At 45.9% G+C, this 26,455-nt stretch overlaps 2 protein-coding genes across 3 annotated transcripts in view; both read left to right on the top strand.

Annotated features, from left to right (window-relative positions):
* Positions 1-17,768, top strand: part of smurf2 (SMAD specific E3 ubiquitin protein ligase 2) — a 38,410-nt gene extending 20,642 nt beyond the window's left edge. Inside the window, exons 4-20 of the mRNA XM_042087714.1 lie at positions 1,141-1,274; positions 2,387-2,452; positions 3,224-3,308; positions 4,049-4,132; positions 4,900-5,102; positions 5,797-5,881; positions 6,237-6,395; positions 6,677-6,721; positions 9,697-9,898; positions 10,797-10,900; positions 11,405-11,519; positions 11,838-12,016; positions 12,186-12,323; positions 12,624-12,744; positions 13,040-13,241; positions 13,657-13,732; positions 14,959-17,768. Coding sequence (XP_041943648.1) covers positions 1,141-1,274; positions 2,387-2,452; positions 3,224-3,308; positions 4,049-4,132; positions 4,900-5,102; positions 5,797-5,881; positions 6,237-6,395; positions 6,677-6,721; positions 9,697-9,898; positions 10,797-10,900; positions 11,405-11,519; positions 11,838-12,016; positions 12,186-12,323; positions 12,624-12,744; positions 13,040-13,241; positions 13,657-13,732; positions 14,959-15,058 — 2,098 coding nt within the window. The 3' untranslated portion in view covers positions 15,059-17,768. The remainder of the gene's footprint in view (positions 1-1,140; positions 1,275-2,386; positions 2,453-3,223; positions 3,309-4,048; positions 4,133-4,899; positions 5,103-5,796; positions 5,882-6,236; positions 6,396-6,676; positions 6,722-9,696; positions 9,899-10,796; positions 10,901-11,404; positions 11,520-11,837; positions 12,017-12,185; positions 12,324-12,623; positions 12,745-13,039; positions 13,242-13,656; positions 13,733-14,958) is intronic.
* A 2,261-nt stretch (positions 17,769-20,029) lies between these two features.
* Positions 20,030-25,813, top strand: LOC121705273 (probable ATP-dependent RNA helicase DDX5). Of its 2 annotated transcripts, none has more exons than XM_042086165.1 (13): positions 20,030-20,185; positions 21,037-21,238; positions 21,395-21,491; positions 21,589-21,722; positions 21,816-21,881; positions 21,992-22,133; positions 22,217-22,377; positions 22,601-22,773; positions 22,981-23,091; positions 23,204-23,265; positions 23,401-23,460; positions 24,436-24,657; positions 25,019-25,813. In XM_042086165.1, the coding sequence occupies exons 1-13, from the start codon at positions 20,145-20,147 to the stop codon at positions 25,435-25,437; spliced, it is 1,890 nt and encodes a 629-aa protein (XP_041942099.1). In that variant the 5' UTR covers positions 20,030-20,144; the 3' UTR covers positions 25,438-25,813. The 2 variants fall into 2 exon arrangements, with proteins under 2 accessions (XP_041942099.1, XP_041942100.1); XM_042086166.1 differs by having other exon boundaries at positions 24,436-24,670; positions 25,019-25,148.
* Positions 25,814-26,455: the final 642 nt, after the last annotated feature.

Raw genomic sequence — 26,455 nt, forward strand, 5'->3', positions numbered from 1 at the left:
GATTCAAGAGAGTGTGATGTCAAAAGTCGAACAAATTAATAAATACGAGGGGAAAACATTTCTGAAATAATAATACACTTATCAATGTTTGCACAGCACTTTTCATGTCGAATTGGTTGAATAAAGGAAGATTTGTCTTACCCCTGTTTACCACCCCCCTCTCTCTCTCTGGCATGAGTGCCCGTTTCATTCCGGCTGGGCAGTCATGCCCGCCTCGGGAGCAGGTGGGGGTTTGTGTGTGCCTTCGGGTGCAGCTGCTCGGCCCATCTAAAGGAAGCCCGGCTCCAGCTCGTGCCCTCGCCCATGCCAAGCAGGGCTCTGTGGGAGACCATTCAGTCCGCAGGACTTGTGTGGCACCACCCCCCATTAACCTGAGCACCTCACCCCAGCATTGGGCTCTCAGAGGGAGGTCTTGTTAGGCAAGGCAGCCCCATTGTCTGGGAGCTCTGATTTTGGCCGTCGCCAAATATGGCAGATGAAGCTTTTTTTTTTGGTCTAGAGTTTTGAATGGAACAATCCCCATCCTGAGCTTTCTTTTTTTAAGTAAGTTAATATGAACTGTCTTTCTGCACATGCGGTACCTTGGCTTCCAGTTTAGAGTCTGTGTTTTTAAAAACCTTCATGATAAAGCCTTTGTTAGAAAGTCCCCCAGCAGGCAGATGATACCGCTGATTATACTAGCTGCAGGCACACACACACACACACATACACACACACACACACACACACACACACCCTTGAGCTAAGAGCACAGTGATTAATGATCCACAGAATCACAGCTCAAACATTCAAGGCCAGAAAGGTTCACATTCACAGACTCTGTGTGTGTGTGTCTCTTTGTTGGTGCCTCCTTACAGGGGCTGCATTGTAATGACCAATGCAGACTAGACCCGAGGTCTTTTTGATGTGGTCTGAAAATGAGTCACAAGATTAATTGTACCATGTACATGTAAATCCACTGGATGACTTCTCTCTCTCCTCCCCCCCTCTCTCTCACTCACACTCTCTCGCTTTCTCTCTCACTCACACTCACTCTCTTTCTCTCTCACTCACACTCACTCTCTTTCTCTACTATTTCTCTTTCCATCTCTTTCTCTCTCTCTCTATCTGCCGCTCTCTTCTTCCTTTCATCGTGCCCAGATACATCGGGAAGTCGGACTCCATCACCATCAGTGTCTGGAACCACAAGAAAATCCATAAGAAGCAAGGCGCTGGGTTTCTGGGCTGTGTACGTCTGCTGTCCAACTCCATCAACCGCCTCAAAGACACTGGCTGTAAGGCACCCTTGGTTCTTTGTGTGTGTGTATGTGTGTGTGTGTGTGTGAGTGAGTCTGTCTGTGTGTGTGTGAAGTTAAATGTGAATGTGCATTGTGGGAGTATAGCAGATGCTAAACTTTCCCCTCTGTAGCCCACTGCTCTGCTCTGTACCCCACTCACAGGTGTGTTTATGCTGTTAGGTGAGGGTCAGTGAGGGGCTTTGTGTGTGTGTGTGTGTGTGTGTGTGTGTGTGTGTGTGTGTGTGTGTGTGTGCGTGCGTCTCGGTCTCGCCATCCCTGCTCTGGTCCGCTCAGCTGGATGTCACGCTCGGCCTCTGCTCGTCACTCTCTGTCAGGTCAGCCCCGTCAGCCCTCACACCCCCTCCGGGAGCTGACGGTCATCCAGGCTTGAGTCATTGTAGCACCAGTCCAAGCGCCACAGTCAGTCGGACGGGCTGACCCCTCTTCACTATTTCTGCATGTGGCAAAGCCAACGTAGTTGTTTGTTTGTGTGTGTGTTTTGTTTTGTTTGTTTGTTCTTTGTTTCCTCTCCAGAGAAATCAAGAGGAATTTTAATGGGACTCCAGAGTTAGCATGACTGTCTACATGTCTGTCTGTTTGTGGATTGCTTGGTGGAATACTTTTCAATGTTTCATTTGTAGTGGTTGTCTGCCTGATTTGTTTGTATGTGTATGTGCTTGCAGGCGTGTGCGTGTGTGTGTGTGTGTGTGTGTGTGTGTGTGTGTGTGTGTGTGTGTGTGTGTGTGTGTGTGTGTGTGTGTGTGTGTGTGCATGTTCAGCAGACAGTGCACTCTTCATAACCCTTTTTTCTCTCTCATCTCCTTTTCCTGTGGCTCGGACACAAAAGAACTTTCCAGACAGTCCACAGCATACGCAGCCTGCGCGGAATAGTGCTGGCTTTGTGTTTGGAGAGGGGGTTTGCTTGAATTTTTGACCCCTCTGGCTGAACTGCGGCATTCTGGGTATTTTTGAAAGGCCTCGCCTGAACAGAGGAACTCACCTCCACACAAAAGTTGACCTGGTCTCTCTCTCTCTCTCTCTCTCTCTCTCTCTCTCTCTTTCTCCTTCTCTCCTCTCTGTCTCTGCCCATCTCCATCATTTCTCTCCAGACCAGAGACTGGACCTCAACAAGCTGAGTCCCAATGACAGTGACACGGTCAGGGGGCAAATAGTCAGTGAGTATGAGAGGAGTCTCACAACGAGATGAACCCACATTCCCAACACACTCACAGCACTTCCAGAGATGACGGGAATGTTCTTTTCATCATCACTCAGCTAACCAATGGATCCATCTCAATACAGCACAAAGTCAGTTTGTTCTAACAGGTCACTAGTAAGTCAGTCACTAGTAGCAGTCCAGTCAGATGCTTGGCCTTGTGATGCTAAATAAAAGGAGGAGGGCCAGTGGAGCATTGCGTGCAGGAAGGCAGTGAAAGATTAGCCCACTGTAGATGTGATTGGTGCAGAATAGTTTCCTTTCTTCACACACACACACACACACACATGCACACACACCTTTATGCTCTCACGCACATCCCTTAGCGTGTGAGGCCAGGCTCACAGGCTCAGTGGCAGCTGCCCTTCTGAAGTCTCATCCCCAAAACCACAACACTCACTCCTGCAAGGCCATTTTTTATGAGCAGAATATCCCCACAATCAGGCTCCACAGGCTGCTCTATGCTCCCCAGCAGTGTGTGTCTGCCTTAAGAGAATACAACACAGCCTGTTGTCTGACACCAGTTGTTCCACCTCAGAGTCCTGAACCCACCACTAACATTGCGAGTCATCCTGTACGTCACCTATTTAATCTTGTGCAGCAGAACAGATCACAGGCCCCTGTAGAAGCCCCTGTAGAAGCTATTACCATTAGACCATCCTGTGCGATTGCTCTGGTGCCAGAGGTCAGTGTCTTAAGTGATGTCCCTGTCTGTGTTTCATCTCCACAGTGAGCCTGCAGTCCAGAGACCGGATAGGCTCGGGAGGCCCCGTGGTGGACTGCAGCCGCTTGTTCGACAACGACCTTCCTGATGGGTAAGTTTGTGTGTGTGTGTGTGTGTGTGTGTGTGTGTGTGTGTGCGCTCTGTGGTATCACTTTCCTTCTTCCCTATCAGAGCAGGCCCAAACCACTAGACCACCCAAAAAGACTAAAGACTACAGCTGCCTCGACCACAGATAAGATAGCCCTTCATCTGCTCGGTCACTGGACTCCATCAGAAGCAGGGACAGCTCCTCTCTAGACAGCAATGTCGGCCCATTAGCCTAGGACTGAAATGACTGAAGAGCAAATTGAAGACAGACCGTGTTTTAGGAACTCTGCCTCCAGTGGGGAGTTGAACCCATGACCTCCTGGCGTCAGCCAGCGCTGCGCTCACTCTTCATCCTAACTCCCAGTCACATTCGCCCCACAGCACAGGGGAAGAGTGGTCCATTTGGTACAGGGCCCATAGTCCTTAGTGAGCAAGTGCGAGTGTAGCTTGGGGAGGCAGAGGATGCAGCGAGGCCAGATGGAGGCTGTCCCATTAGAGCAGCGAGGACGCGCGTCACGGATCAAGCTGTTCCCTTTCGTCTGCAGCCTCGGGGCCCCAAACACACACAGATCCAGGACAAGGAGACTTTTTTGGGGAGCGCTGATGAGCCTATTAACGTGTGTGTGTGTCTGTGTGTGTGTGTGTGTGTGTGTGTGTGTGTGTGTGTGTGTTTCTTTCTTTCTTTCTTTCTTTCTTTCTTTCTTTCTTTCTGTGTGCCTCATTTGGCTTTGTCACTGTCTGCAGATGGGAAGAGAGGAGGACCGCATCCGGTCGAATCCAGTACCTAAACCATATCACACGTAGCACACAGTGGGAGAGGCCCACCAGGTGAGTGTACTACATTACCCACAATTCAGTCCTGCCACCCCTTGGCATGACAGCGACAGCACAAACACACATACACACACACACCCACACACACACACACACACACACACACACACACACACCATCCTTCTCCTCTCTCCTCTTTAGCCTCTCTCTTTGTGCTCCTTCTGACTGAAGCCTCAGCTAGCCCGCGCGCAGGATAGACAAAGCTCTGCCTGTTTCTCAGAAGACTGACAGATCTGAGGCGCGAGCAGAGGGCTCTCTTAAAAAGGCCTCTGAATGTGTTTGTTTATGTGGGGCGCTCGTCCAGGCTCAGCTGCCTTCCACTGTTTGGTCTGGAGATGTGCAGTGAAGCCACCGCAATGCTAATATATGAATATACAAAGGCCCCGGCCGGCCTTATACGGCACTTACAAAGAATCCATTGATCTTGCGGACCCCTCGGCCGTTGAAGCGGACACGGTCAGCTCCAGAGCAGCGGCTGCCCGCTTGGTTTAACGTCAGTGGGAGGTGGGAAGACAGAAACAGCGGTGTGTTTTAACGATTGGTGCCATTGACATTTTGACGTCAGCCGGGTACCACAGCAACAGCAGCAGGAGCAGGAAACGCGCCGTCGGGGTTTGCAGCATCCGTGCTGCCCCTCCTTAACAAACATTTAGTCTTTCTCCATCCAACGTAGTAGAGGGTCTGTTGTCTTTCTGCTCTGCTACCTCACACCCTGTCACCTTTTTCAGGTGTCACTCATGCGCTTCTCTCTCCTCTGATAGGCCGGCGTCGGAGTACTCCAGCCCCGGGCGGCCACTCAGCTGCCTGGTGGATGAGAACACTCCAATCATGACACCCAACGGCGCGGCAGGGGTGCAGGGTGGGAACCTGCGGGTGCAGGAGCGCCGCGTCCGCTCCCAGAGGCACCGCAACTACATGAGCCGGACGCACCTGCACACGCCACCCGACCTGCCCGAGGGCTACGGTGGGTACCGCCTGCACACTCACACCATGCTCACACACACACTGTACAGGACACTCAAGAGTTTCAAAGTCAGCCTCTGTGAGAAACACATAGAAGTTATATTTACAACCCTGCGTTTGACTTCTACCAAAGGACTTTTGAAATGCCAGACAGACCTATTCAGATGTGCCATTTCATGGCAATTAAATAGCTTTGGGGCCGGTTCTTGCCCACATTTGGATGGACTAAATTGGTGCGAGAACCTCTCTTGTGATTTTTGGAATCTCATCACCATGGGAATGCTCTCTGATGATTCAGCGGGTTCAGTTGACACGTTCCCTTTTGACATACACTGCTCACACAAACTCACCAGGCACCACTGAATAATTGATGACACTTTGCATGTTTTTGAGTGTGGGATTAGAATAGACTCTAAACCAGGTGAAGAGCTCTTTTAGGGGCCTCTAAGGGTAGCAGACAGGATGATCCCAACTGTGTGTGAAATCTTCTTTTGTGCTCGGAAGCATTGAACATATTAGAGAAGGGTGTTAGTTTGGTTTTAATGACAGCGTAGTCGTCCTGCCTTGCTCTTTCTCTGCCTTCTGTTACTTTTAAATGGTTTTGAACTGTCTAATTGCATTGCTAGACGTGAGCACATAGCTGTGTTGTGTTGTGCGCGTCGTTAACTCCTCTCTGTCTCTGTCTCGCCCCACAGAGCAGCGCACTACTCAGCAGGGTCAGGTCTACTTCCTGCACACGCAGACCGGCGTCAGCACCTGGCATGACCCACGGGTGCCCAGGTAAATGCTCCGGAATATGTGTGTGTGTGTGTGTGTAGTGAAGGGGGCAGAGAAATAAGGTACTACCACTTTATGTGCCCATGTAAATGCACCAGTAAAGTAAGAGTATGTATCTGTATGTGTGCTGGAGACTTCTTTTACTCTTACTACTTTGAGTAATTTCTATTGTTATCTGTATGTCTATTTGTACACTGCTGGGTTCATTGTAGGTAACGATATATAAAAATACAAAAGATTATACAATGTCCCACTCTTCTATCAGTGTCCTCCAGAGGACATGTCCTACTCTTCTATCAGTGTCCTCCCGAGGACACGTCTCACTTCGGTCCATCTGTCTGTCCTCTCTTTCCATCAGGGACCTGAGTAATGTGAACTGTGAGGAGCTGGGGCCTCTCCCACCAGGCTGGGAGATTCGGAACACGGCCACCGGACGGGTCTACTTTGTGGACCACAACAACCGCACCACGCAGTTCACAGACCCGCGACTCTCCGCCAACCTCCACCTAGTGCTCAAGTGAGTCCCCCTCTCCTTTGCCCCACACAGCAACACGACCCAGGCATTTCCGATCTCGCAAGCCCGAGCATGCGCTTCGGGGGGAGAAACTGAAAAATCATGGGGGAAATTTTTTTTTTTTAGATATGCATGGTTGCCAAGTATGTCTCCTTCAGACATCTCAGGGAGACGCATGGCAGAGCAATATGTTACATGATCTCTCTGCAGTAGAAAAAAGAGCGGCTGAATCGGGAGTATTCGTGTGAATTAACACTGTTTATTTTCTTTTCTGTCTGGAGCAGCCCAAGTGCTAATGGTTCCCGTGCCACGCCTGATGGTCCGAACAGGTGAGCTCTGCTTTTGACACACTCCTTAGTCCCCCCCCCTCTCTCTCTTGCTCTCTCTCTCTCCTCTCTCTCCTCTCTCTCTCTTTCTCACCCTCTGCTCTCTATCTGTTTGTCTCAGCTTGTCTGGGTTAATCTCTCCTTGTCCCCCCTCTCTGTCTGTCTGCCTTCCTCACACTTTTCTCTTCTGCGCTTCCTCTCATGTGTGAGGTTGGAGACAGGACAGGAATGCATCGGTGGACAGCTCCGGTTTCTCTGCCAGATCTCTGTTCTGTGTCGTATCGGAGAACAGAACAGTGATTTTTTTTTTTCTCTCTCTCTCTGTATTTCTTTCCTCCCCCTGACTTTGCCTCCCAGGATCCTCTCGGCAATTTGGAGAGGAATCTCAGCGAAACGAGGGCTGGCATTCCCAGTATGTTCGCCACGCTGGAATGTGTCTCGTGCACAGAAACTGCCCGCACCGGCCATCTGCGAGCCGCGGCGTAGACGCTCACATGTTGTTCCAGGACGAGGGAGTTCGGGGCAGGGCCAGGGCCAGCTCAGTCAGCTGGCCTGTGGTTCGTGGTCGCAGTCAAAGTGGAGTTTGTGTTTCGTGTGGAGCAGAGCTCCCCACAGCGCACAGTCCCACACCTCGCCATAGCAAAGGAGTAATGATCACCAGATGAGTGGGGCCTGTAATTAGGCAAATACAAGGCTGTTTATAATAGATTTCCAGCCAGCGTGTCCAACCCAAGACACAAGTCAGGTCTTAAGTGAAGGTTTCGGGATGAATGTGTGGTGATGTCTGGTCAAGAGGGATGGAGGGAGGGGGAGGAGGTTGTCCTCTGGGAAATGCTGTCCTCTGTCCACAGGGAGAGATGCTGTGATCAGCCAGCATCCACTGATTGCCGTTTGGACGTTTGTAAGGGACACAGGCCCTTCTGGGTCAGGGAATGAACTGCGACACAGGAAACAGATGGAGAAAGTCCACTGCGGTTTGGGTCGGACCCTGAATAGGGGTCCACAGAGGTCTCATGTGACCCCAGACTGTGAGATTCTCCTCTTGCGTCCTCCACGCAACAGTGACCATTCCCAGAGCCCTATAGTGGAATCTGAGTTGGCTCTGAACAGTTATGAGTTAGTGCGCATTCCAGCGAATGATATGAGAAGACAGAAACGAAAATGGGAAAAGATACCAGCTGGCTTTTCCCCAAAACATCTGCCTTTTATCAAGTCCAGAGAGCGATTTGAGCAATTCACACCCTGACACTGTCATGCTGCAAGAATGTGTCATATACATGTCACAGTCATCACAGTTATGCAGCCTGTTTTATATCTTCATAAAATATGAAGCCGCCAGGTCAGGCTCTTGCCTCTGCACAAGCATCCTCACTGACCAGGCCTGTCACTGGAGCTGATCATATATAGATTGTGTATAGTTTGAGTGCCTCCCAGTAGTGCAACTTCTGTGGAGAGGTGGCACATGAGCTGTGCTCTGAACAGTTGTTGCATGCACATGTTCCTGTTGGTGTATAAAAAGAGGACAAAAGCATTTGTGCACACACACACACACACACACACACACACACACACACACACACAGAGAGAGAGAGGCATAACCGCACTCCTAATTTGTCTGGAGTGTTGCTCTCGCTCGCCAATGTTTGGGTGCTGTCTGGCAGGGCTGCTCCTTTCCTGCTGGCCGCTGCCCCTCCCCACCCCGCCTTGCCCCTCGCCCTCTGGGAGTCTAGTCAGCAGGAACTCTGGGAAGACGGAGGGAGTGCGGCCAGGGCTGAAGAGGCTGGCAGTAGGGCGGGTGGGTTGGGCAGGATGTTAGTGTGGCGTTAGCAGCGCTGGCGGTGTGGGGGATCAGCTGGGTGGGGTCCCCCCTTCCAGACACCCCTCCTCACCTCAGGAATGCCAGCCAGGCAGGGGAGGTGGGGTTGAGATCGGGGTTGGGGGGGTTGCACTGCACTGGCTGAACCCTCTCCAATTCCCTTTGCGGCTTCAGCACAACTGGGTCACACACACACACACACACACACACACACATGGACAAAGACATACAAAAAGCCAGCCCAGAGACCTCGGAAATACCATTCTGAGAAGGGCTCTGCCATGGGCCACTACATTTGAATTTCTGTAATAAGTACAGAGGACAGACATGTGGATAGACTGAATTACCCTCAGTTACACAGCATCATTCAAAAGCAGCTGAAACGGGCAGTCAATTACTTGAATTTTTTATTTTACTAGAATTCCCTTGCTCTAAGACTGGCAAACAATTTGGCTTCTCTTAAAATTGTATGCCGCATGACCCAAACCACTGTGTTAATCATGATAGCGTTATCTTATCTGCTGTATTAATTTGAGATTGGCCACATGAGTGTAGATGCACACCATGACGTTGAAACATTGATCTGTAGTGAGGTGGCGACTTCCATTAGCAGCAAAGGCGGGCGTGTGTGAGTGCACGTCAGGTCTCTTTGAGCTGCAGCTCCTCCAGACATCCGCCCATGTTTGTTTACGTCTCCATCTGTCGGCGCTTCTGGGCTTGTGCTTTGCCACTGGCGCATTTCCTCTAGAGGAAGCCGACCATGGCTGCAGCGCCTCGCAGAGACATAAAAGTCCGGCTTCAGAAAGTCCTGCCATGTATTGGTTCTGCCTGTGCACTTAGCACAGGTGATTTCACTGATTAGCGGATCTATCTGGCTTAAGAGTTGTGCTGATAAAAATCGGCTGATTAAGTGAATGGTTGGAACAAACATGTGGCAGGACTTTTACTTTTTGAAGCCAGACTTTTAAATCTCTGGCGCCTCGTATGCGAGTTTCCTACCCACACTTCTCTCCTTCTAGCACAGTTCCCAAACGGAGCCGTGTGGCCCTGGCTTCATTTGATACTAACCTACAGCACAACTCAGACTAACAGTTCGTGTAGACTAGCAGATTGCCATTGTTCTTATTTCGCCTTCTAAAACCTTTCTGCCGTCCCTCCACAGTCGTCCTCCCCAGCTGAAGGAGCAGACCCAGCAGGTGCTGGTGTGTGCAGGGCAGCTGCCTGAGGACCCGGAGTGCCTGACGGTGCCGCGCTACAAGCGGGACCTGGTGCAGAAGCTGAAGGTGCTGAGGCAGGAGCTGTCCCAGCAGCAGCCCCAGGCCGGACACTGCCGCATCGAAGTGTCGCGTGAGGAGATCTTCGAGGTGAGACGTAGGGCCTCCTCTACATGCATGGAACAACATGGAAGCACCTCGCACACACACACACAATATAAGAACAGAGTGACAGATGGACTTGCTTGCTAGAGATAGATGGGTTGTGCACAGGTCTCATAGTGGCTTGACTGGTCTATAGGTTCTTTTGTAAATATTTAAAATGTTTATATTCATCCAAAAATATGTCATCATCCCCAGAGACGTAAAAGTCCGGCTTCAGAAAGTAAAAGTCCTACCATTTATTGGTTCTGCCTGTGCACTTAGCACAGGTGATTTAACTGATTAGCGGATCTACCTGGCTTAAGAGTTGTGCTGATAAGAATGTGGCGGCATCTGATCATCCCCCAGTAGCTGAGCCGCTCATGGTATTCAAAATATCACCTTTGGCTTCTTGTTCTCCTGATTCACCTGAGACTGATGTGTACAATAGTCAGACAGAGACAGAGAGAGATGGAGAGCAGAGCGACACCAGCTCTGCAGTCCAGCATCTGTGCTCAGTGTGGTAATGTGGTCAAGAGAGTGCACGTCCTGCTAGGAGCCCTCTGCTGGTCAAGCTGAGGAAGTACAGCTTTCAGGCTCATCAGCAGTCTCTGGCTGTCTGTGTTTTGCAGTTAGTTGTATGTAAAAGCAAGCATCCTGTTATAAAGTTTCTGACTTTTGAAGGTCAGTGACACAGCCAGGGAGAGTTCTGCAAATACCCCTTAGTGCTGTTGTTACTGATAAACTGCATCGGGGGAAGACAGGAGAGATTGAGAGTTTGTCTGTGTACATCTATCAGCTTCAATCAGAGGCATGTGAAGGGGGCTTTGAGGTTTCAAAGGGCCTGTGTTGAGACTTGTAGTGATAAAGAGTGCCCTCTGAGATCTCTGTGATATGCCTTTTCCAGGAGTCCTACCGCCAGGTGATGAAGATGAGACCCAAGGACTTGTGGAAGAGACTGATGGTCAAGTTCCGTGGAGAAGAAGGACTGGACTATGGGGGAGTAGCCAGGTTTGAGCCCTCACACTGAACACAGAATCACATTCTGCACTAGTCATTGGTGAAAGAATCTAAATGCAGCAATGTGTTGTTTGTTGTTTATTTATTTTTTAAGGGATTGTGAACATTGATTAACATTAGATTAGATGTTAGATAAGCCATTTTCATGTGAAGGTCAGATAAGCTCACCTGTTTTCCCCACTCTCCACTTGGGCTATGTACTAAGCACCAGTAGTTATCTGGTTTGGGACTGACCACCGCACAAAAATGTAAGAACAGCTTTTCCAGCATGCCTCTCCAACGACAAAAGACACCACTTAGCACAGTTAGCACTGAAAGTGATTCAGGCTGTTTGATAGATTCACAGGGTCACAGAGTTGATTTCTGTAGTCCCTTACTGAATTTATTTGAATAGTTATATTGCAATTTATGTAATTGAGTGTGAATGTATAATTTGATCTTCCTTTGTCCGCTGGTCAGTTTTAGTTTGTTTTTAATTCTGTTTTTGTGATGTAGGGAGTGGCTGTATCTGCTATCCCATGAGATGCTGAATCCATACTACGGCCTGTTCCAGTACTCACGGGACGACATCTACACCCTGCAGATCAACCCGGACTCAGCGGTCAACCCTGTGAGTCTCACGCAGTCACACACGAGTGCTCCAGAACATACTACACTGTACCCACACTACATATCCCCTTCATTCACCCTGTGAGTCTCCATCTCACTCACACACACACACACAAACACGCACACACACAGTCTCAAAAATAGATAGCCCGTAGATACACACGTCCTTGAGGTCAGCTTGACTCATATGTCAGTCTAGTGAAACCCACGTCAGAGCACTTAACCCAGCCTTAAAATCGCTAGAGGCTGCAGATGACAGACTGTCCCTGACATAGCATGTGTGTCTGTGTACCCCCACCCTCCCATCTCCACCCCTCAGGAGCACCTGTCCTACTTCCACTTTGTGGGGCGGATCATGGGCATGGCGGTGTTCCACGGCCACTACATCGACGGCGGCTTCACGCTGCCTTTCTACAAGCAGCTGCTGGGCAAGCCCATCACCCTGGACGACATGGAGTCCGTGGACCCCGACCTGCACAACAGTCTGGTCTGGATCCTGTAAGTTTTCTCAACCTAAAGAAGACATACAAATACATTCTCACACACACACACACACACACACACACACACACACCATGAAATGCACACTTTCAGCTGCTAAGTGCATACTTTCAGCTGCTACAATGAAGTAAGGGAAGCTCTAAAATATATGTGTGTGACTTTATAGGGACAATGATATCACAGGGGTGCTGGACCACACCTTTTGCGTTGAGCACAACGCATACGGCGAGATCATTCAGCATGAGCTCAAGCCTAACGGCAAGAACATTCCCGTCAACCAGGATAACAAGAAGGAATACGTCAGGTGAGCAGAGCACCTCCCACCTCCGTACCGTCCTCTCTCCCTCTGGGTGACCATTCCGTTCAAGTCACACTAATCTGCCCCCCATGTCTTACATGTCCCCCAAGAAGTATTAATGCACCGATTCAAAATCTGTCTTCCCTTTTGACAAATATAGGTAGTCTACTTGTGTTTTCATCAAGTGTGAGTGAAGTTTTTGTCACTCTGAGCAGTAGAGCTCGATACACAGATGGCTCTTGACGGATCTCATGCATGTCCACTGCAGCAGAAGGTTGTGGTCACAGTGCTCTCTCACTCTTCCAGGCTGTATGTGAACTGGCGTTTCTTGCGAGGCATTGAGGCTCAGTTCCTGGCGCTTCAGAAGGGCTTCAATGAGGTCATCCCCCAGCACCTGCTCAAAGCCTTTGATGAGAAAGAGTTGGAGGTGAGACACATACACACACACACACACACTCTCTGAGCTCCTGCGTCCCCACTTGACATAAACCTAATTGGTAGCAAGCTTCTGTTAATTGAGTCTACAAATAGTAGATAGTGAAAATGTAGGTAGTGTAAATAAGGTATTTTATGCTGTGGCAGAGTGAAGCTAAGCTTTTGTTCTGAAAGGTTCAAAGGTCTTACCAAGATAACGTTAACCTCAGTAACCTAAATATGTTCTTGTCTCTGTCTGCATCTCTCTTCATGTCTTTTCTTCTCTTTCTTCTCTTGCCTGCATCCAGCTCATTGTGTGTGGTCTGGGTAAGATAGACATTAACGACTGGAAGTCGAACACCCGTCTGAAGCACTGCACGCCAGACAGCAACAGTGTGAAGTGGTTTTGGCGGGCCGTGGAGTCCTATGACGAGGAGCGGCGTGCGCGGCTTCTGCAGTTCGTCACCGGCTCCTCTCGAGTCCCCCTGCAGGGTTTCAAGGCCCTCCAAGGTAACTAACGCCAGCCTTGGGCCTTGACATTCCACATAGTGTGTAACCTGATTGTCCATGATAAAGTTGCATAAAAAGAGATTCATGTCGCCCCTGGGCCCTGGTCATTTTGTTGGTCATTTTTGTTTAAATCGAGGCCTCACTTCAGAACAGTTGACTTAGTCACTTACAAATGATTGTATATTCAATGTTATGTGTGCTAAGTGTCACTTGTGTCGGGTTGTATGAGACTTAGAAGTGCTCATATACATCTTAGTCAAAAAAGTACACACAGTCACATTCCAGTAGTGGTGGCAATTTCAAATGTTATCAATTCAATACAAGTTATTGATAACCCTCCTAGGGGAGTAACAATCTTTGAGTTGGTGTACATGTACTTCTGTGTGTATCTAATTATGAATTCTCTCGTTTATAGGGGCTGCTGGGCCAAGACTGTTTACTATTCATCAGATTGATGCCAGCACAAATAACCTGCCCAAAGCTCACACCTGGTGAGTTACTGATCTGTTGTATTTTAAATGACAAGCTAACAGGCCAGGGTTTCATATTCAGGGATTAAAAATAGTCCAAAGAACAAAAACGAAAACTGGAAACTAAAAACATTTTTGGATGAACATTGTTTCAGAGTGAAAACGCTTCTGCTTTTTTGCACTTCTGGTTAGACGCAAACTGCATTTTGTTGTCTTTGTACTTGTACTCTGCACAATGACAATAAAGTTGAATCTAATAATCTAATTTTCTGTGCCTGAAGTTAGGCGATCAGACATTTTTGAAGATCTACAGCCACTGACAAAAGTATTGTTACCCCTTTAGAAACTTTGGTTTTTAAGCAAAATGCACACACTTTTCAATTTGTTTTTGAGAAAACAAACAAACCAGGACCATTTCAATAGCTCAACACAACTGAAACAACAATTGGTTTCCCCAAATTCAACACAAAATATCACTGTCAAACTCACACGATCTTGGCACCCTTCACAAAAAGTGTCTTTTGCACTGATAAAAGCACACTTTTCATTGTTAAAATCCAGTCCTAAGGTTATGGGTAGTCAGACATCAGCTGTGGTAGCATTCCTGAGAGATATCAGTCCATTTCTAATGGACAGTAGACTCAAGTTTACTCATTTTACATTTCTATTGGTTTCTACGGACAGTATGTCTTCTCCAAGGACTTCCAAATATTTGAATGACTCTACCTACCCCTTTATATGCAGTTGATTATCAGTGTCAGAGGAAGCAAAATAGGCAGTTTCCTACCTGAAACTTGCTAGCTCGGTAATCGCCTACAAAGATAGATAGATAGATATTTTATTGATCCCCGAGGGGAAATTCAAGGGGCCGCTCAGACAATGGCAGAAGTGGCTCATCATGAGGTTATGTGCCATCAAAATGATTTTGGAAATGTTATGTTATGGTCAAAAAACTGTTAAGGGTGCCTTCTATAATTTTCTAACCGGTTACCATTTAGAGGAGTGGCCTTGGAACACTGGAACGGGAACGAAAAAATAATGTTTTTGCTAAGAACGAACCAAAATGAAAATCATTCTGTTTTCAGTCCCTGTTCATAATGCTACATTTCTTTAATGTGTCTGCATGTAGACAGGTAACAGTTTGGCATTAGTCATGTGCAGGTTAGTCAGGTGCACAGCGGGAACAAAGTATTGCTGCTGTCTGATGTCATGCTATAGGCTAAGAGATTTGTTTTCTGTCATTGTAGCTTCAACCGGATTGACATCCCTCCATACGAAAACTATGACAAGCTGTACGACAAGCTTCTCACTGCCATCGAGGAGACCTGTGGCTTTGCTGTGGAGTGATTTGCTGAGCGACCAGTGAACATTCGCCGGTCACGTGTAATCCAGAGCGATGGGGCTGTGGGACATGCAGTCCCGCCACACCCCGTCAATGGGGCATCCACACTCCAGACGAACCACCACAGGTCCCAGAAGCAGGCGAAAGGCTGCGTCCAATGAGAACATCATGGAACCTGGCAGAACACGGAACACACAGTCCTCCCTGGGGATTCGGCATCCTTTTTATCTTTTATTCAAAAAACAGTTTCTAGCTGCTAGTAACTCTTCTCTCTCTTGATAAGGACGCTCTCAAAACTCTTCCTGTGTTTTTCTTGTTTTGTTTTGAAGTACATTTGTTTTTTTCTACCGTTTCAAATATGTGGACGGCTTTTTCATGTAGCATGTTTAAAACGGACCCACCAAACAAGAGCCCCCCCAGCTCCTCTGCTGCTCACGCAGTGTTGCATAAGCTAAAACCCCACAGCACTACTGCTCCTATGGACTCTTCCACCCCCCACACATGCCCAGAAGCAAAGCCCCACCCAGGACACTTTGGACCTGTTGGCTAGCCTGCACAGCCACCCCACACACCCCCTCGCTGGTGGTGATGACAGCTGAACTTGGGCCCTGATATTAGGCCTTGGAACACTTTTTGAGGCCTGGAGGCAAAGATGAGTGGCCAGTGGACGGAGTTCACCTGGCTGTCACCTAAGCTGGATTCTTCTTCCCACATCATACTCCTGCGCTCTCTCTCTTCTCTCTCAATATTTTCTTCTGTCCATTCACCCCGCTCTCTTTCTCTGTCCTCTGTGAAGTACCTGACCCATACCCCACCACCCCCAGAGACACGTTTGTCAACATGTATGATGAGATATAAGCTCCTTTAAAAAAATGAATGTATGGGTGAGAGAGTGAATGAATGACTATACATAGTTATTTTTATACAGTGGATTGGGAAGGGGGTAAAGGAATAATTATAGATGTATAAATTATTACCATTATACCCCCAAAACCTTGTGTTGTTGTTTTGTTAAAAGAAAAAAAGAAGAAAAAACCCTTTTTTTTAAATGCTTATATAGTGTAACAATTTCGAGGAATACACTCAATACATATAGTTAATCTTTGGAAACATATTTTTAAGTTTTTTTGCAAGCATGGAACCCCTCCAAAAATTGTTGGGTTAAGTTAAGAAACGGAATAGAAGAAAAAAAGCAGAATGTTGAAAATAATGAATAACGAGTCAATAACTACAGTATTTGGCAGTCATTTTCTACAGTGCCATAGTGTGTTTGGAATGGCCTTTGAAGGGGACATCAACCTGTAGAGATGTTGTATACATACATGTGCAGAGAGATGTTTGTGATGGTTTTGTGTGGGACTGGCTGAAGGCTATCTGGTGGTGTAATCCCTGTGCGGCATTGCAGTGGAGATCCTTAGTCCTGATGCTCTTTGCCTGAAGTTCTGCAGCTCATATCACTCAGTATCTTGATGTTTTATGTCTGGAAATGGCCACTGTTGTGTATCTGTTCAATGAAGGCCTCCTGCATACACACAGTATGTATGTGGCATGTGCCACCTGACTGTGTTCCTGCTGTAACTCGAGCAGTGTAGCCTAATTACACAGACAGTGCAGACCCTTCACCAACAGGGCATTCGTCCTATATACTTGGCACAGAGGCTGCCTTTGTAAAAGCCACTGAAGTGTTGTCATTGAGCCTGGCATGGAACTCAATTGAGAGTGTACTGTTGTGTGTTTGGAAAGAACAGGGTTTTCCAATCACTGCCAACAGACTGTTGTGGTCTTCAATAAGCAGCATTTCAAGTCGGAAACAGACATGAGTGGTAACCTCACAAGTGTATTTGTTCCAATCCTTGAAAAGAGGCCAGAAATTCCAGACTGCCATTAATTGCAGGTTGCCATTTTTCCTGCCATGTTTCACATAAAACATTTTGTTTTTCTGTGAATTTTTGAAGCATAAAAAAATTGATGCAGACATCACTGAAGCTCTTAAATCTGTATTATAAATGGGACAGACAACAGCTCCTATCTCCATTAGAATAAAGTAAGACTAATGTATTTATTTTCTCGTATACATACATGGTTGAATGTTGTGGAATTGTTGCCTGTCTATAACAATTTGTTTATTATCACAGATTCTTCTAAAGGTTTGTATACACTCAAAAATTATGCATCTTCTTGCCCTTTTTTTAGACGAGTGTATTCAAGTTGAAACTGTTTCGAAACCTCTGGATTTATAAATGTGGAAGTGTTCTGAGATGGTGCTTTGTACAGTTATAGGAGATTTTGTTCATATGTGGATCACAGAATCTGTAATTTATCTTTAACTTAAATAGAGATATACAAAAAAAAACATTTTGCACACATTCAGACTTGGCTGTAAATAATATGCGACTTCTTGTTAACAAATGGTATGTAGACTTCATCATTTTATATTAATTTTCATGTATGTCCAGTGCACAGAAACAGATCTATTTTTATTTTTCAGTAATATTTTCTTTTTGCATCATACATAATACAGCTGCCTCTTCAGTGGCACTATTCTTAACAAATCATAAACTAGCATGATACACTTGCAGGATGCTTAATCTCATATAGTTGACTGGTGCAATTTGTTGTACGTAACACACTATCATTTTTGTAAGAGTATTTTATTTTTGTGTGTATTTAGTTTTAATTAAACTTGCCTTTGTCTTGGGTGTAAGGCACATTTTAGCTGTTTCTTGTGTGATTTGCTAGAGAAAAGTCGATTATTTATGTTGTGATGTCCATACATTTACATTGCGTTTGGTGTTGTTGTTATCTGTTATATGTTGCTAATATCTTATGTATGAAATGCCTCATAGCATGAGGTTTCTTATGAGCCACAATTTAGTCATTCTTAAGATAAGTTTTGAAAATGGTGATTTGTGTGGTTTGCTGGTTGCACTTTCCAATCAGACTATTCCCTGAAGCGCATCAGAAAACTCACTCCATAATTTAGCAGCATTTAATGTATGTTCTCATGAAACAACAGTTCATACTGCTTTGGTGTTGGGTTTTGGTTTCAAACAGGTGCACTTCTCCAACAGTCTTTGTGTCTCCAGCACAAATCTCCCCCAGTCATTCATATTCATACCACCCTTCTCCAGTGATGGCCTGAGATTAACACCCCATCTCCAATCAGTTTACCATAACCTGTTACATTTGCATACACCATTTATTCATTTAGCAGCCCCTTTTATCCAAAGTGTCTTGCAAAAAAAATGAAGAATAGCATTCAAGCTACTGCACAGGGGAGACCTTAGATAGGCTAGCCATTTATATTACATCAATCTATTACCAAAGGATGTAATAAGAGTGCAGACGTTTTAAGAGTTTAAGTGATAAAGGAGATGTATGGTAAGTGCATGTTATGTAGGCCCTATGTTGGGTTGTTAGAAGGAGAAGAGGTACCCTTGGAAGAGAGGGACACCCCTGCTCTGGTAAAACTCAAAGGTTCACTCCCTAGCTTCACACACACCCCACACCATTATCATTTAAATAGGCATAGGTCTTTGTTCCTTGGGAGCAAAAGCTCATCCTAAGAAACATAAGGTAGTGTAAGAAATACATTTTAACAACAATATTGCCTATGATTGATTATGTAGGTATCCAGAAGAGGTTAGTTCTTCACAAATAGGGAGTTCAAGTTGGAAGTTGACCTCACATGCCTACAAACTCGCACTGGAAGCTGTGTGATAGATAGATAGATACTTTATTGATCCCCAGGGGAAATTCAAGGTCTCAGCAGCAAACATACAACACAAACACATTCTTTAACAGCAGAAAGAGTAATTAAAGTATATAATATAAAAACACAACTAAGCAGTAAGGACAGTAGAACATAAAGAATATGCTAAATATACTAAAATACAAATTATACTAACACTTAATACAATATATAAAAATATACTAAAATACAAGTGTGATGCCCAAAGTCCAGCATGAAACATTCTAACTAAACACACACAGATTGGTTGTGTCAAAGTATAGCATAGGCTACATTAGATCATTGCAGGTGCTGATGTGTGTTTCATTTTGGTTTATTTCAGTGTTTCTACTTAATGGTTCTCTCCCTAACCTGGAGCTTTTTTGGCCAGGTAGGCCTGCAGCCAGCCACCACCCATCAAATGAAGGCAAAAAACCAAGCAAGTTCGTCGTAGTTCATGTCAATGGGGATTGAGTCCTGTCTGCATAAAGACAAAGAGTAGAAGTAGTTACTTCTAGCCAGCCAACAGCAGCAGAATAAATAACAGGCGCACAGGTTTTCTCCAGCCTGGAAGACTCAAAATGTACCTGAAATGGTTAGAAGGATCATGAAAACGTGCACAAAATTCACATTCCAACTCTATAGAACATCTTAGCATATGTGGTGAAATTATGAGCTAGACTTCAATGGAACAGTCGATGCCTCTCTGCTCTGCATAAAGTTTTTTTTTTAAGGTTACCTGGCTTATCCCACACAGTGAACACAGTTCGTTTTAATATGTCATCATAGCCTCGAAGGTATTTCGTTTTCAAGATATCTGATTGGTTATCACCAGGGGCACCGCTAGAAATGTTTGGCCCTACGAAAGAAACATTTTGCCAATGCCAGAAGGGGTCTAGGGATATGATTACTTCTGGTGAATTTTGTCGAAACAAATAAATAAATTGAGATAAATATAGCTACATATTACAATACAGGAAAACTCAGAGCAAGATGCAAGACTAGGCCTAAACCGTAGAGAGGGCTGACATATAAAGGCTATCATAACCGTTAGCCAACATTGACATTTATAACACTAAGTTATACTTTGGCAACATTATTGAGCCTACTTGATGATAATTTATAAAATATAACAGATATCATAGAAGGCACACCTTCTGACGGTCATGTAAAATGTCCTCCGGGGACTGATGACGCATGTTACCATCGCGTGAGATGCCGTTTCCTGTTGCCATAAAAGCCAGCTGTTACCCGCACTTACCGGCATTCAGAGCACCATCACTACCGACCGGAAAGGTGTCGGATATTTGGAGTACTTTAATTATATTTATTTAATTTAAGATTTCCTTTGTATTTTCAAAATGCCTGGATATGCTGACAGAGATCGCGGTAGAGATAGAGGGTAAGACAATAGTAACTTCTGATTTTAAATCTTCATTTTCCGTTACATCCGCACTGTTTGTTGTCTCGAGGCCCTAGCATTAGCTAACGTAGCTAATGTGAACTCGACACAATTTATTTTTCTGTACAAAGTCCTTTTAAACATGTTATGACAAAATGTATTGTGTGATGTTAGTTGTCCGTAAGCATGATTTATGAAATCACACGAATTAGATATTTGTAATTAACGGGATGAAAACGTCGATAGCTACCTAGCTTGCTGGCATGTGGCCAGAATGCTAATGTTAGCGACAAAGCTAAAAACCAACACCATCAACTACACAGAAACACCAGGGATGGGTTGTGAAGGTTTGCTGTCAATTAGTTATATACATGTGTCTGTGAAACTGAATTACGATTGTGTAATGTTCGTGGATCGACAACCGATTGTGATTTAATTTTGACAAGGCCGCAATGTCGCCATGTGGCAGTAATGGATTCTTTTCAAAATGCCGGCCGGTTTTCCCTTTGTTTCCTGGTTGGTAAGAATTAAAATGGCAACGGCGTAAACATGTTCACCATCCAAAAGTTGAGCTGCTTTCTTGCCTGTGCCCTCCGATGGAACCAGATTTTGTTGTAACCATGTAGTCGGCTATTGTGCTTCTTCACCTTGTTAATGTGTGTTTAAATGTCCATCATAATGACCTGTAGCCAGCTATTGCTAACTTTAGCTAGTGTGCTAACGTTCGCTATCAAACTGGGCCAACATAAGAGGATTATACAACTCTACAAGACCGTGCAGTAGGACGATCATACTAAACGCTAGTTAAGATGTCAGTGCTTGGGTTTACCATTAACGCTTTGTTCCACTAGGTATGGCGGCAATTTTGGAGGCAGCCGAGGCAGATACGGTAGCAGCCCACCACGTTTTGGAGGCGGCCGTGGAGGAGGCCAGGGGAAGAAGTTTGGCAATCCTGGCGAGGGGCTGAGGAAGAAACACTGGAATCTAGACGAACTGCCGAAATTCGAGAAGAACTTTTATAAAGAACATCCTGATGTTACACGCAGATCACCGGTACGTAACACACGTGTCTGCTGGTGTAGCCACCCCATAAATGTTATGTAATGACTAATGGACTGTAGCCAACTGCACATGTCTAGGGTTTACCACGTTTTTGTCACCCTACATGGTTGCTTGGGTCATGGCTGAACTGTTTGCTTATTTTTGCAGCAAGATGTAGAACAGTACAGGAGGACCAAGGAGGTAACCGTGAAAGGAAGAGACTGTCCCAATCCCATCCTACAGTTCTATGAAGCCAGTTTCCCTTGTAAGTACTCCGGAAACAAATCTTATTTCATGAAGAGTGTGGTATGGCTTCTCTGGCATGAAGTACATGACTTGAATTAAACCTCTTCTCTCCTTAGCATATGTAATGGATGTCATCAACAAACAGAACTGGCCCAACCCAACACCTATTCAGGCACAGGGTTGGCCTTTGGCTTTGAGTGGGAAGGATATGGTTGGCATTGCACAGACTGGCTCAGGGAAAACCCTTTCTGTGAGTAGCCGACACCTTCACATGGATCACCTCTTGTAGCATCAATTTGAACGCATCAACAAGTTCATAACCACTTCTGCTTTTCTCTTGTAGTATCTTCTACCTGCAATTGTTCATATTAACCACCAACCATTCCTGGAACGGGGAGATGGTCCTATTGTAAGTACATGCTGTAAGGGTAGAGGAAACAATGAATTTTTATTAGTATGTCACTTGGAAATAATTGACTGGTCTATTGACATTTTTGTTCACTACTTCTGTCTATTCAGTGTTTGGTTCTGGCCCCTACCCGTGAGCTTGCACAACAAGTCCAGCAGGTGGCAGCAGAGTATGGCAAAGCTTCTCGCCTCAAGACAACCTGCATCTACGGAGGAGCACCTAAAGGACCTCAGATCCGTGACTTGGAGAGGGGTATGTCTGATCATTAAATTGTTGTGTATGTGTCATTAATGTTTGGAACTTCAACTTATTGTGTACATCTGTTTCCCCTTCAGGTGTAGAAATTTGCATTGCTACACCAGGAAGACTGATTGACTTCCTGGAGGTTGGCAAAACTAACCTGCGTCGCTGCACTTACCTCGTGCTAGATGAGGCTGACAGAATGCTGGACATGGGTTTTGAGCCCCAGATCCGCAAGATCGTTGACCAGATCAGGGTAAGATTGGTTTCTCCCAAAGCTGGCATGCCATTTCAGTCTAGAGTTGGAATCACAGTATTTGGTCTGTACTGGCTGACTAAGCTGTTGAATGAATTTGAATGCTGAAAAGTTGAGTTGTAAAACTGCTTGAAATTTCTTGTTCCTGCTATTATTTTCAAGTGGCAAGTAATTTAGCTGTAATTGATCTGTATACAAATCTAAAATTTCTCATGCCTACCAGCCGGACAGACAGACCCTGATGTGGAGTGCTACCTGGCCCAAAGAGGTTCGCCAGCTTGCTGAAGACTTCCTGCGGGAGTATGTGCAGATCAACGTGGGTGCCCTGCAGCTGGCTGCAAACCACAACATCTTGCAGATTGTTGATGTGTGTAACGATGCAGAGAAGGATGGCAAGTGAGTATCGGGATGGCATGGCTTATATGTCCTTAAACAATACTCGAGGAGTTTCTCTTGACTGAATGAAGATCTGACTTCAACCCGATAGGCCACTGCCACTTGTACAAACAAGGCTTTGTGTACTTTTACTTGGGTTCATAGGTTGTCAGTCATGTGTTAGTGTCCTGTAATTGTGGTAAACCTATGCATGTCTTCCCCTCGTAGGCTGCTTCGTCTCCTGGAGGAGATAATGAGCGAGAAGGAGAACAAGACTATCATTTTTGTAGAGACAAAGAGGCGGTGTGATGAATTAACCAGGCGGATGAGGAGAGATGGGTAAGTCGAGCTTATTTTGACTTCGAAGTAGTCAGGGGAGTTCACTTAAGTGCCCATGGTGGTGACTATATAAGCATTTATTGGTGCATTAAACTTCAATTGGATTTTTTAGGTGGCCAGCGATGGGCATTCATGGTGACAAAAGCCAACAGGAGAGAGACTGGGTGCTCAATGGTACGTTTCTACTGTTATTAGATGCATGTGCTGTTGCGGTTTAGAATATTCAATGGAGAAAATGTTCATTGTGAAGTGATTTGAAAAGCATGTTTGTTTAGATTTGAATATATCCTGGTATTTTCTGCCTTTCAGAGTTCAGATTCGGCAAGGCTCCCATACTGATAGCCACAGATGTCGCTTCCAGGGGTCTCGGTCAGTACCGCCAATCAATGGCACCAGCTCCAGCACCTTATTTGCGTTTTCTCAAATAAGCCCAGGGATTTTCACTCTGTAACAACCTCTGCTCTCTTGAGTTTTTCTCCTGTGCCCTGAAGGCTGCAGGCTTGATGGCAGGGCATTGGCATGACGAGCCGCTGGCCGTGTGGAGAGGGAGGAGTTTGTTTTGAGGTGGCGTCTGTGTGGCGGCGGGTATCCAGTGACTGTGGAGGTGTGGCATATCGTATGCGCGTGTCCTAACTCCCGACGGAAGAGAAGGAGGCTGCAACCCAGCCTTCCCCTTTTCCTCTTTTGCACCGCTGTTCTCTGTCCACATCCCCAAACTGCTTTTTTTTTTTTAAAAAAAAAACAACGAAATGGAGCAAGCATCTCAGACTCATTTTGAAGCCTCGGGTGGGCTTGTTTCTTGTAAAAAAGACAGTGGGTGTGATGGATCGTGCTTTTTTTTTTTTTTTTCCCTTTTGGAAAGAGAACTGGTGCTAAATTCCAATGTCGTTTGCCTACCTCCCTGTCGAATTGTCACTGGCTGCTTTGCTAAGCGGGAACGTAGATGCCAATCCAGGACTTCCTCCCTTGCCTCTGCCAGTCATGTCGAGTCCTGCCTGAGAGAGACCTGTTCCTCTTGTCACTGGTGTGGGGAATTAAGAACTTGCCAAATACCGGACTGGGTCAAAAAACAGCCACTTGAAACCAGGTGGCTGAGAAATGCTAACGAGAAGCCCGCGTTGTCTGCGGGCCTCCTCAGTTGGTTTCTGGACCGTCCAGTCCTGGCAAGTCACTCCAGAGGTGGGCCTTCTAAGTAAGCAAGTGTCCCATGGTTACCTCTGGATCCCATGCCCTTACATGGACGAGGCCTTCACTGCACATCTCTTCAAAAAAAAAAAAACTTTTTTTATTAGATATGCTGAATTTGTGTGTGACTTGTAAGTAACTTGTACCCCTCCATCACAGATGTGGAAGACGTGAAGTTCGTCATCAACTACGACTACCCCAACAACTCTGAAGACTACATTCACCGAATCGGCCGAACGGCGCGTAGTCAGAAGACTGGAACTGCCTACACCTTCTTTACTCCTGCCAACATGAAGCAGGCGGGAGACCTCGTCTCTGTCCTACGCGAGGCCAATCAGGCCATCAACCCCAAGCTCATCCAGATGGCGGGGGACAGAGGAGGTAAATCTAATTGGTGAGATACAAGAACTGTGGTTCAGCTGCAGACCATTTTTCCATTCCTCCTTTTCCCTTCCCTTCCTTTTCTTTTTCTGTGGGGGTTTTCAGGACGTTTACTGGTGGGTTTGTGGTATTTGACAATCTGCAGAGCGTATGGGCTATTGTTTGCTGACCTGGGGGTTCAAGGCAGTGGCAGTTTAAGAACCTCAGTTTGTCCTCAGTGACTTCTGGATAAATACTCTTTGCTTGGGACTTGAGTGCTTACTCGTTCTAGAAGCTCTTTAGAGTTCCCTTTCATTCACTGACTTCTGTGTGTTGGTGGCACTACTAGTCTGTATTTTCTGAATTCTGTTTTTTGTTTCAGGTCGAGGCCGGGGAGGCAGAGGTGGGCATGATCGAGACCGGTACTCCAGCGGCAGGCGGGACTTTGGCAGCTTCAGGGACCGTGATAACGACCGGGGTTATGACAACGGACCAAAGAAGGCCTTTGGCAACAAGACTCAAAATGGAGGGGGATATGGCTCAAATGGCAGTTTCAATGGCAGTGGGGCAAACTCCTATGGTAGTGGTGGCTACAGCAGCAATGGACAGTCTAACCTTGGGGTTCCTTTTGGGGCCCAAAATTTTCAGAATCAGCAATTTGGTGGTACCAACCAGGCAGCAGGAATGCAGAACGGCATGACCCAACCCCAGTTCCCATTTAATCCTCAGCAGCAGCCGCCCCAGCCAATGGCACAGCCGTTAATGCCATTCCCCCCAATGCCCCCATCGTTCCCCCAGTAAAGCGCACAGTCTTGTAATTTTTATTTCTCCCTGGTCTTATATTAAGTTCTGTATTGTTTATCCATACAAGGTTTTTTTTTTTTTTTTACTTGGCTGTTAAAGCAGCCGATCGGACTCCTTTTCCTGGTCCAAGTCTGCAGAGCAGCAGTAGTGATGGTGCACTTTTCTTTCTTTTTTCGTTTTTTTTTTTTTTTTAAATTGTCATTATTTAGTTGAGATTTTGCTGACCATTTTATTGTTACATTCCTAAGTAACTTGAGTCTGATTATTTTGTACTAGTGAGACTTCAACCTGTGGGTATTCACACCTGTAAAGTTTTACATGATATCTTTATCTGGAGGCCTGTCTTGGCCTTCAAAATAAACCCAAAAAGACATGTCTGTTTCCTTGTGTTTTGTCTGCTATGGTCTTACATTGGAGCTATGTGTTTAATGGAGGAGAATGGGGGTTGCTTTGTTTAGGTCACAAGTGAAGTGGTTTGGGTATGTGAGCAAAGGGTAAGATGCCACTTATTAATGAGCTTTGGATTGTGGGTGGGGGGTGTATAGGATTAATTTCCTGTCATTGTGGAGGGAATACCATTTTGTGTTATGGTCTTTTAAATGTCACCATGCCCTGAGTCTGTCTCTGAAGGTGGTGTGGTTTTGATGTGCAGCTGATTAGTTTGTATAACCGCTTGGGTAAGTCAAGGGTGCCATTTTTCACAACCTGTGAGTCCAGTCATCTCATCTTCTGCTGGACAAGTTTGACAGGGAATCTGTCTGGTGGCGTAGTTCGGATAGTGGCTGATGGCGGCAACTGCATTCCACATCAGCATCCTTTAATGGTGAAGTTAATAAAAATGTTCCACTTGCTCGAGTTACAAGTGGTGTGTGTGTATATATGAGGGTGTTTTTGCGGATTTGGTGGCAATACATTCAGACCCCCATTCTATTTGAACTAGCAAACTATAATTATCACAGAAACCTTTACCAATGGAATGCTTTACAGACAAGTTCATGGGGCAGGTTTTTGAAAA

Source organism: Alosa sapidissima, chromosome 3 (genome assembly GCF_018492685.1).
Source record: "Alosa sapidissima isolate fAloSap1 chromosome 3, fAloSap1.pri, whole genome shotgun sequence".
NCBI classification, from domain to species: domain Eukaryota; kingdom Metazoa; phylum Chordata; class Actinopteri; order Clupeiformes; family Clupeidae; genus Alosa; species Alosa sapidissima.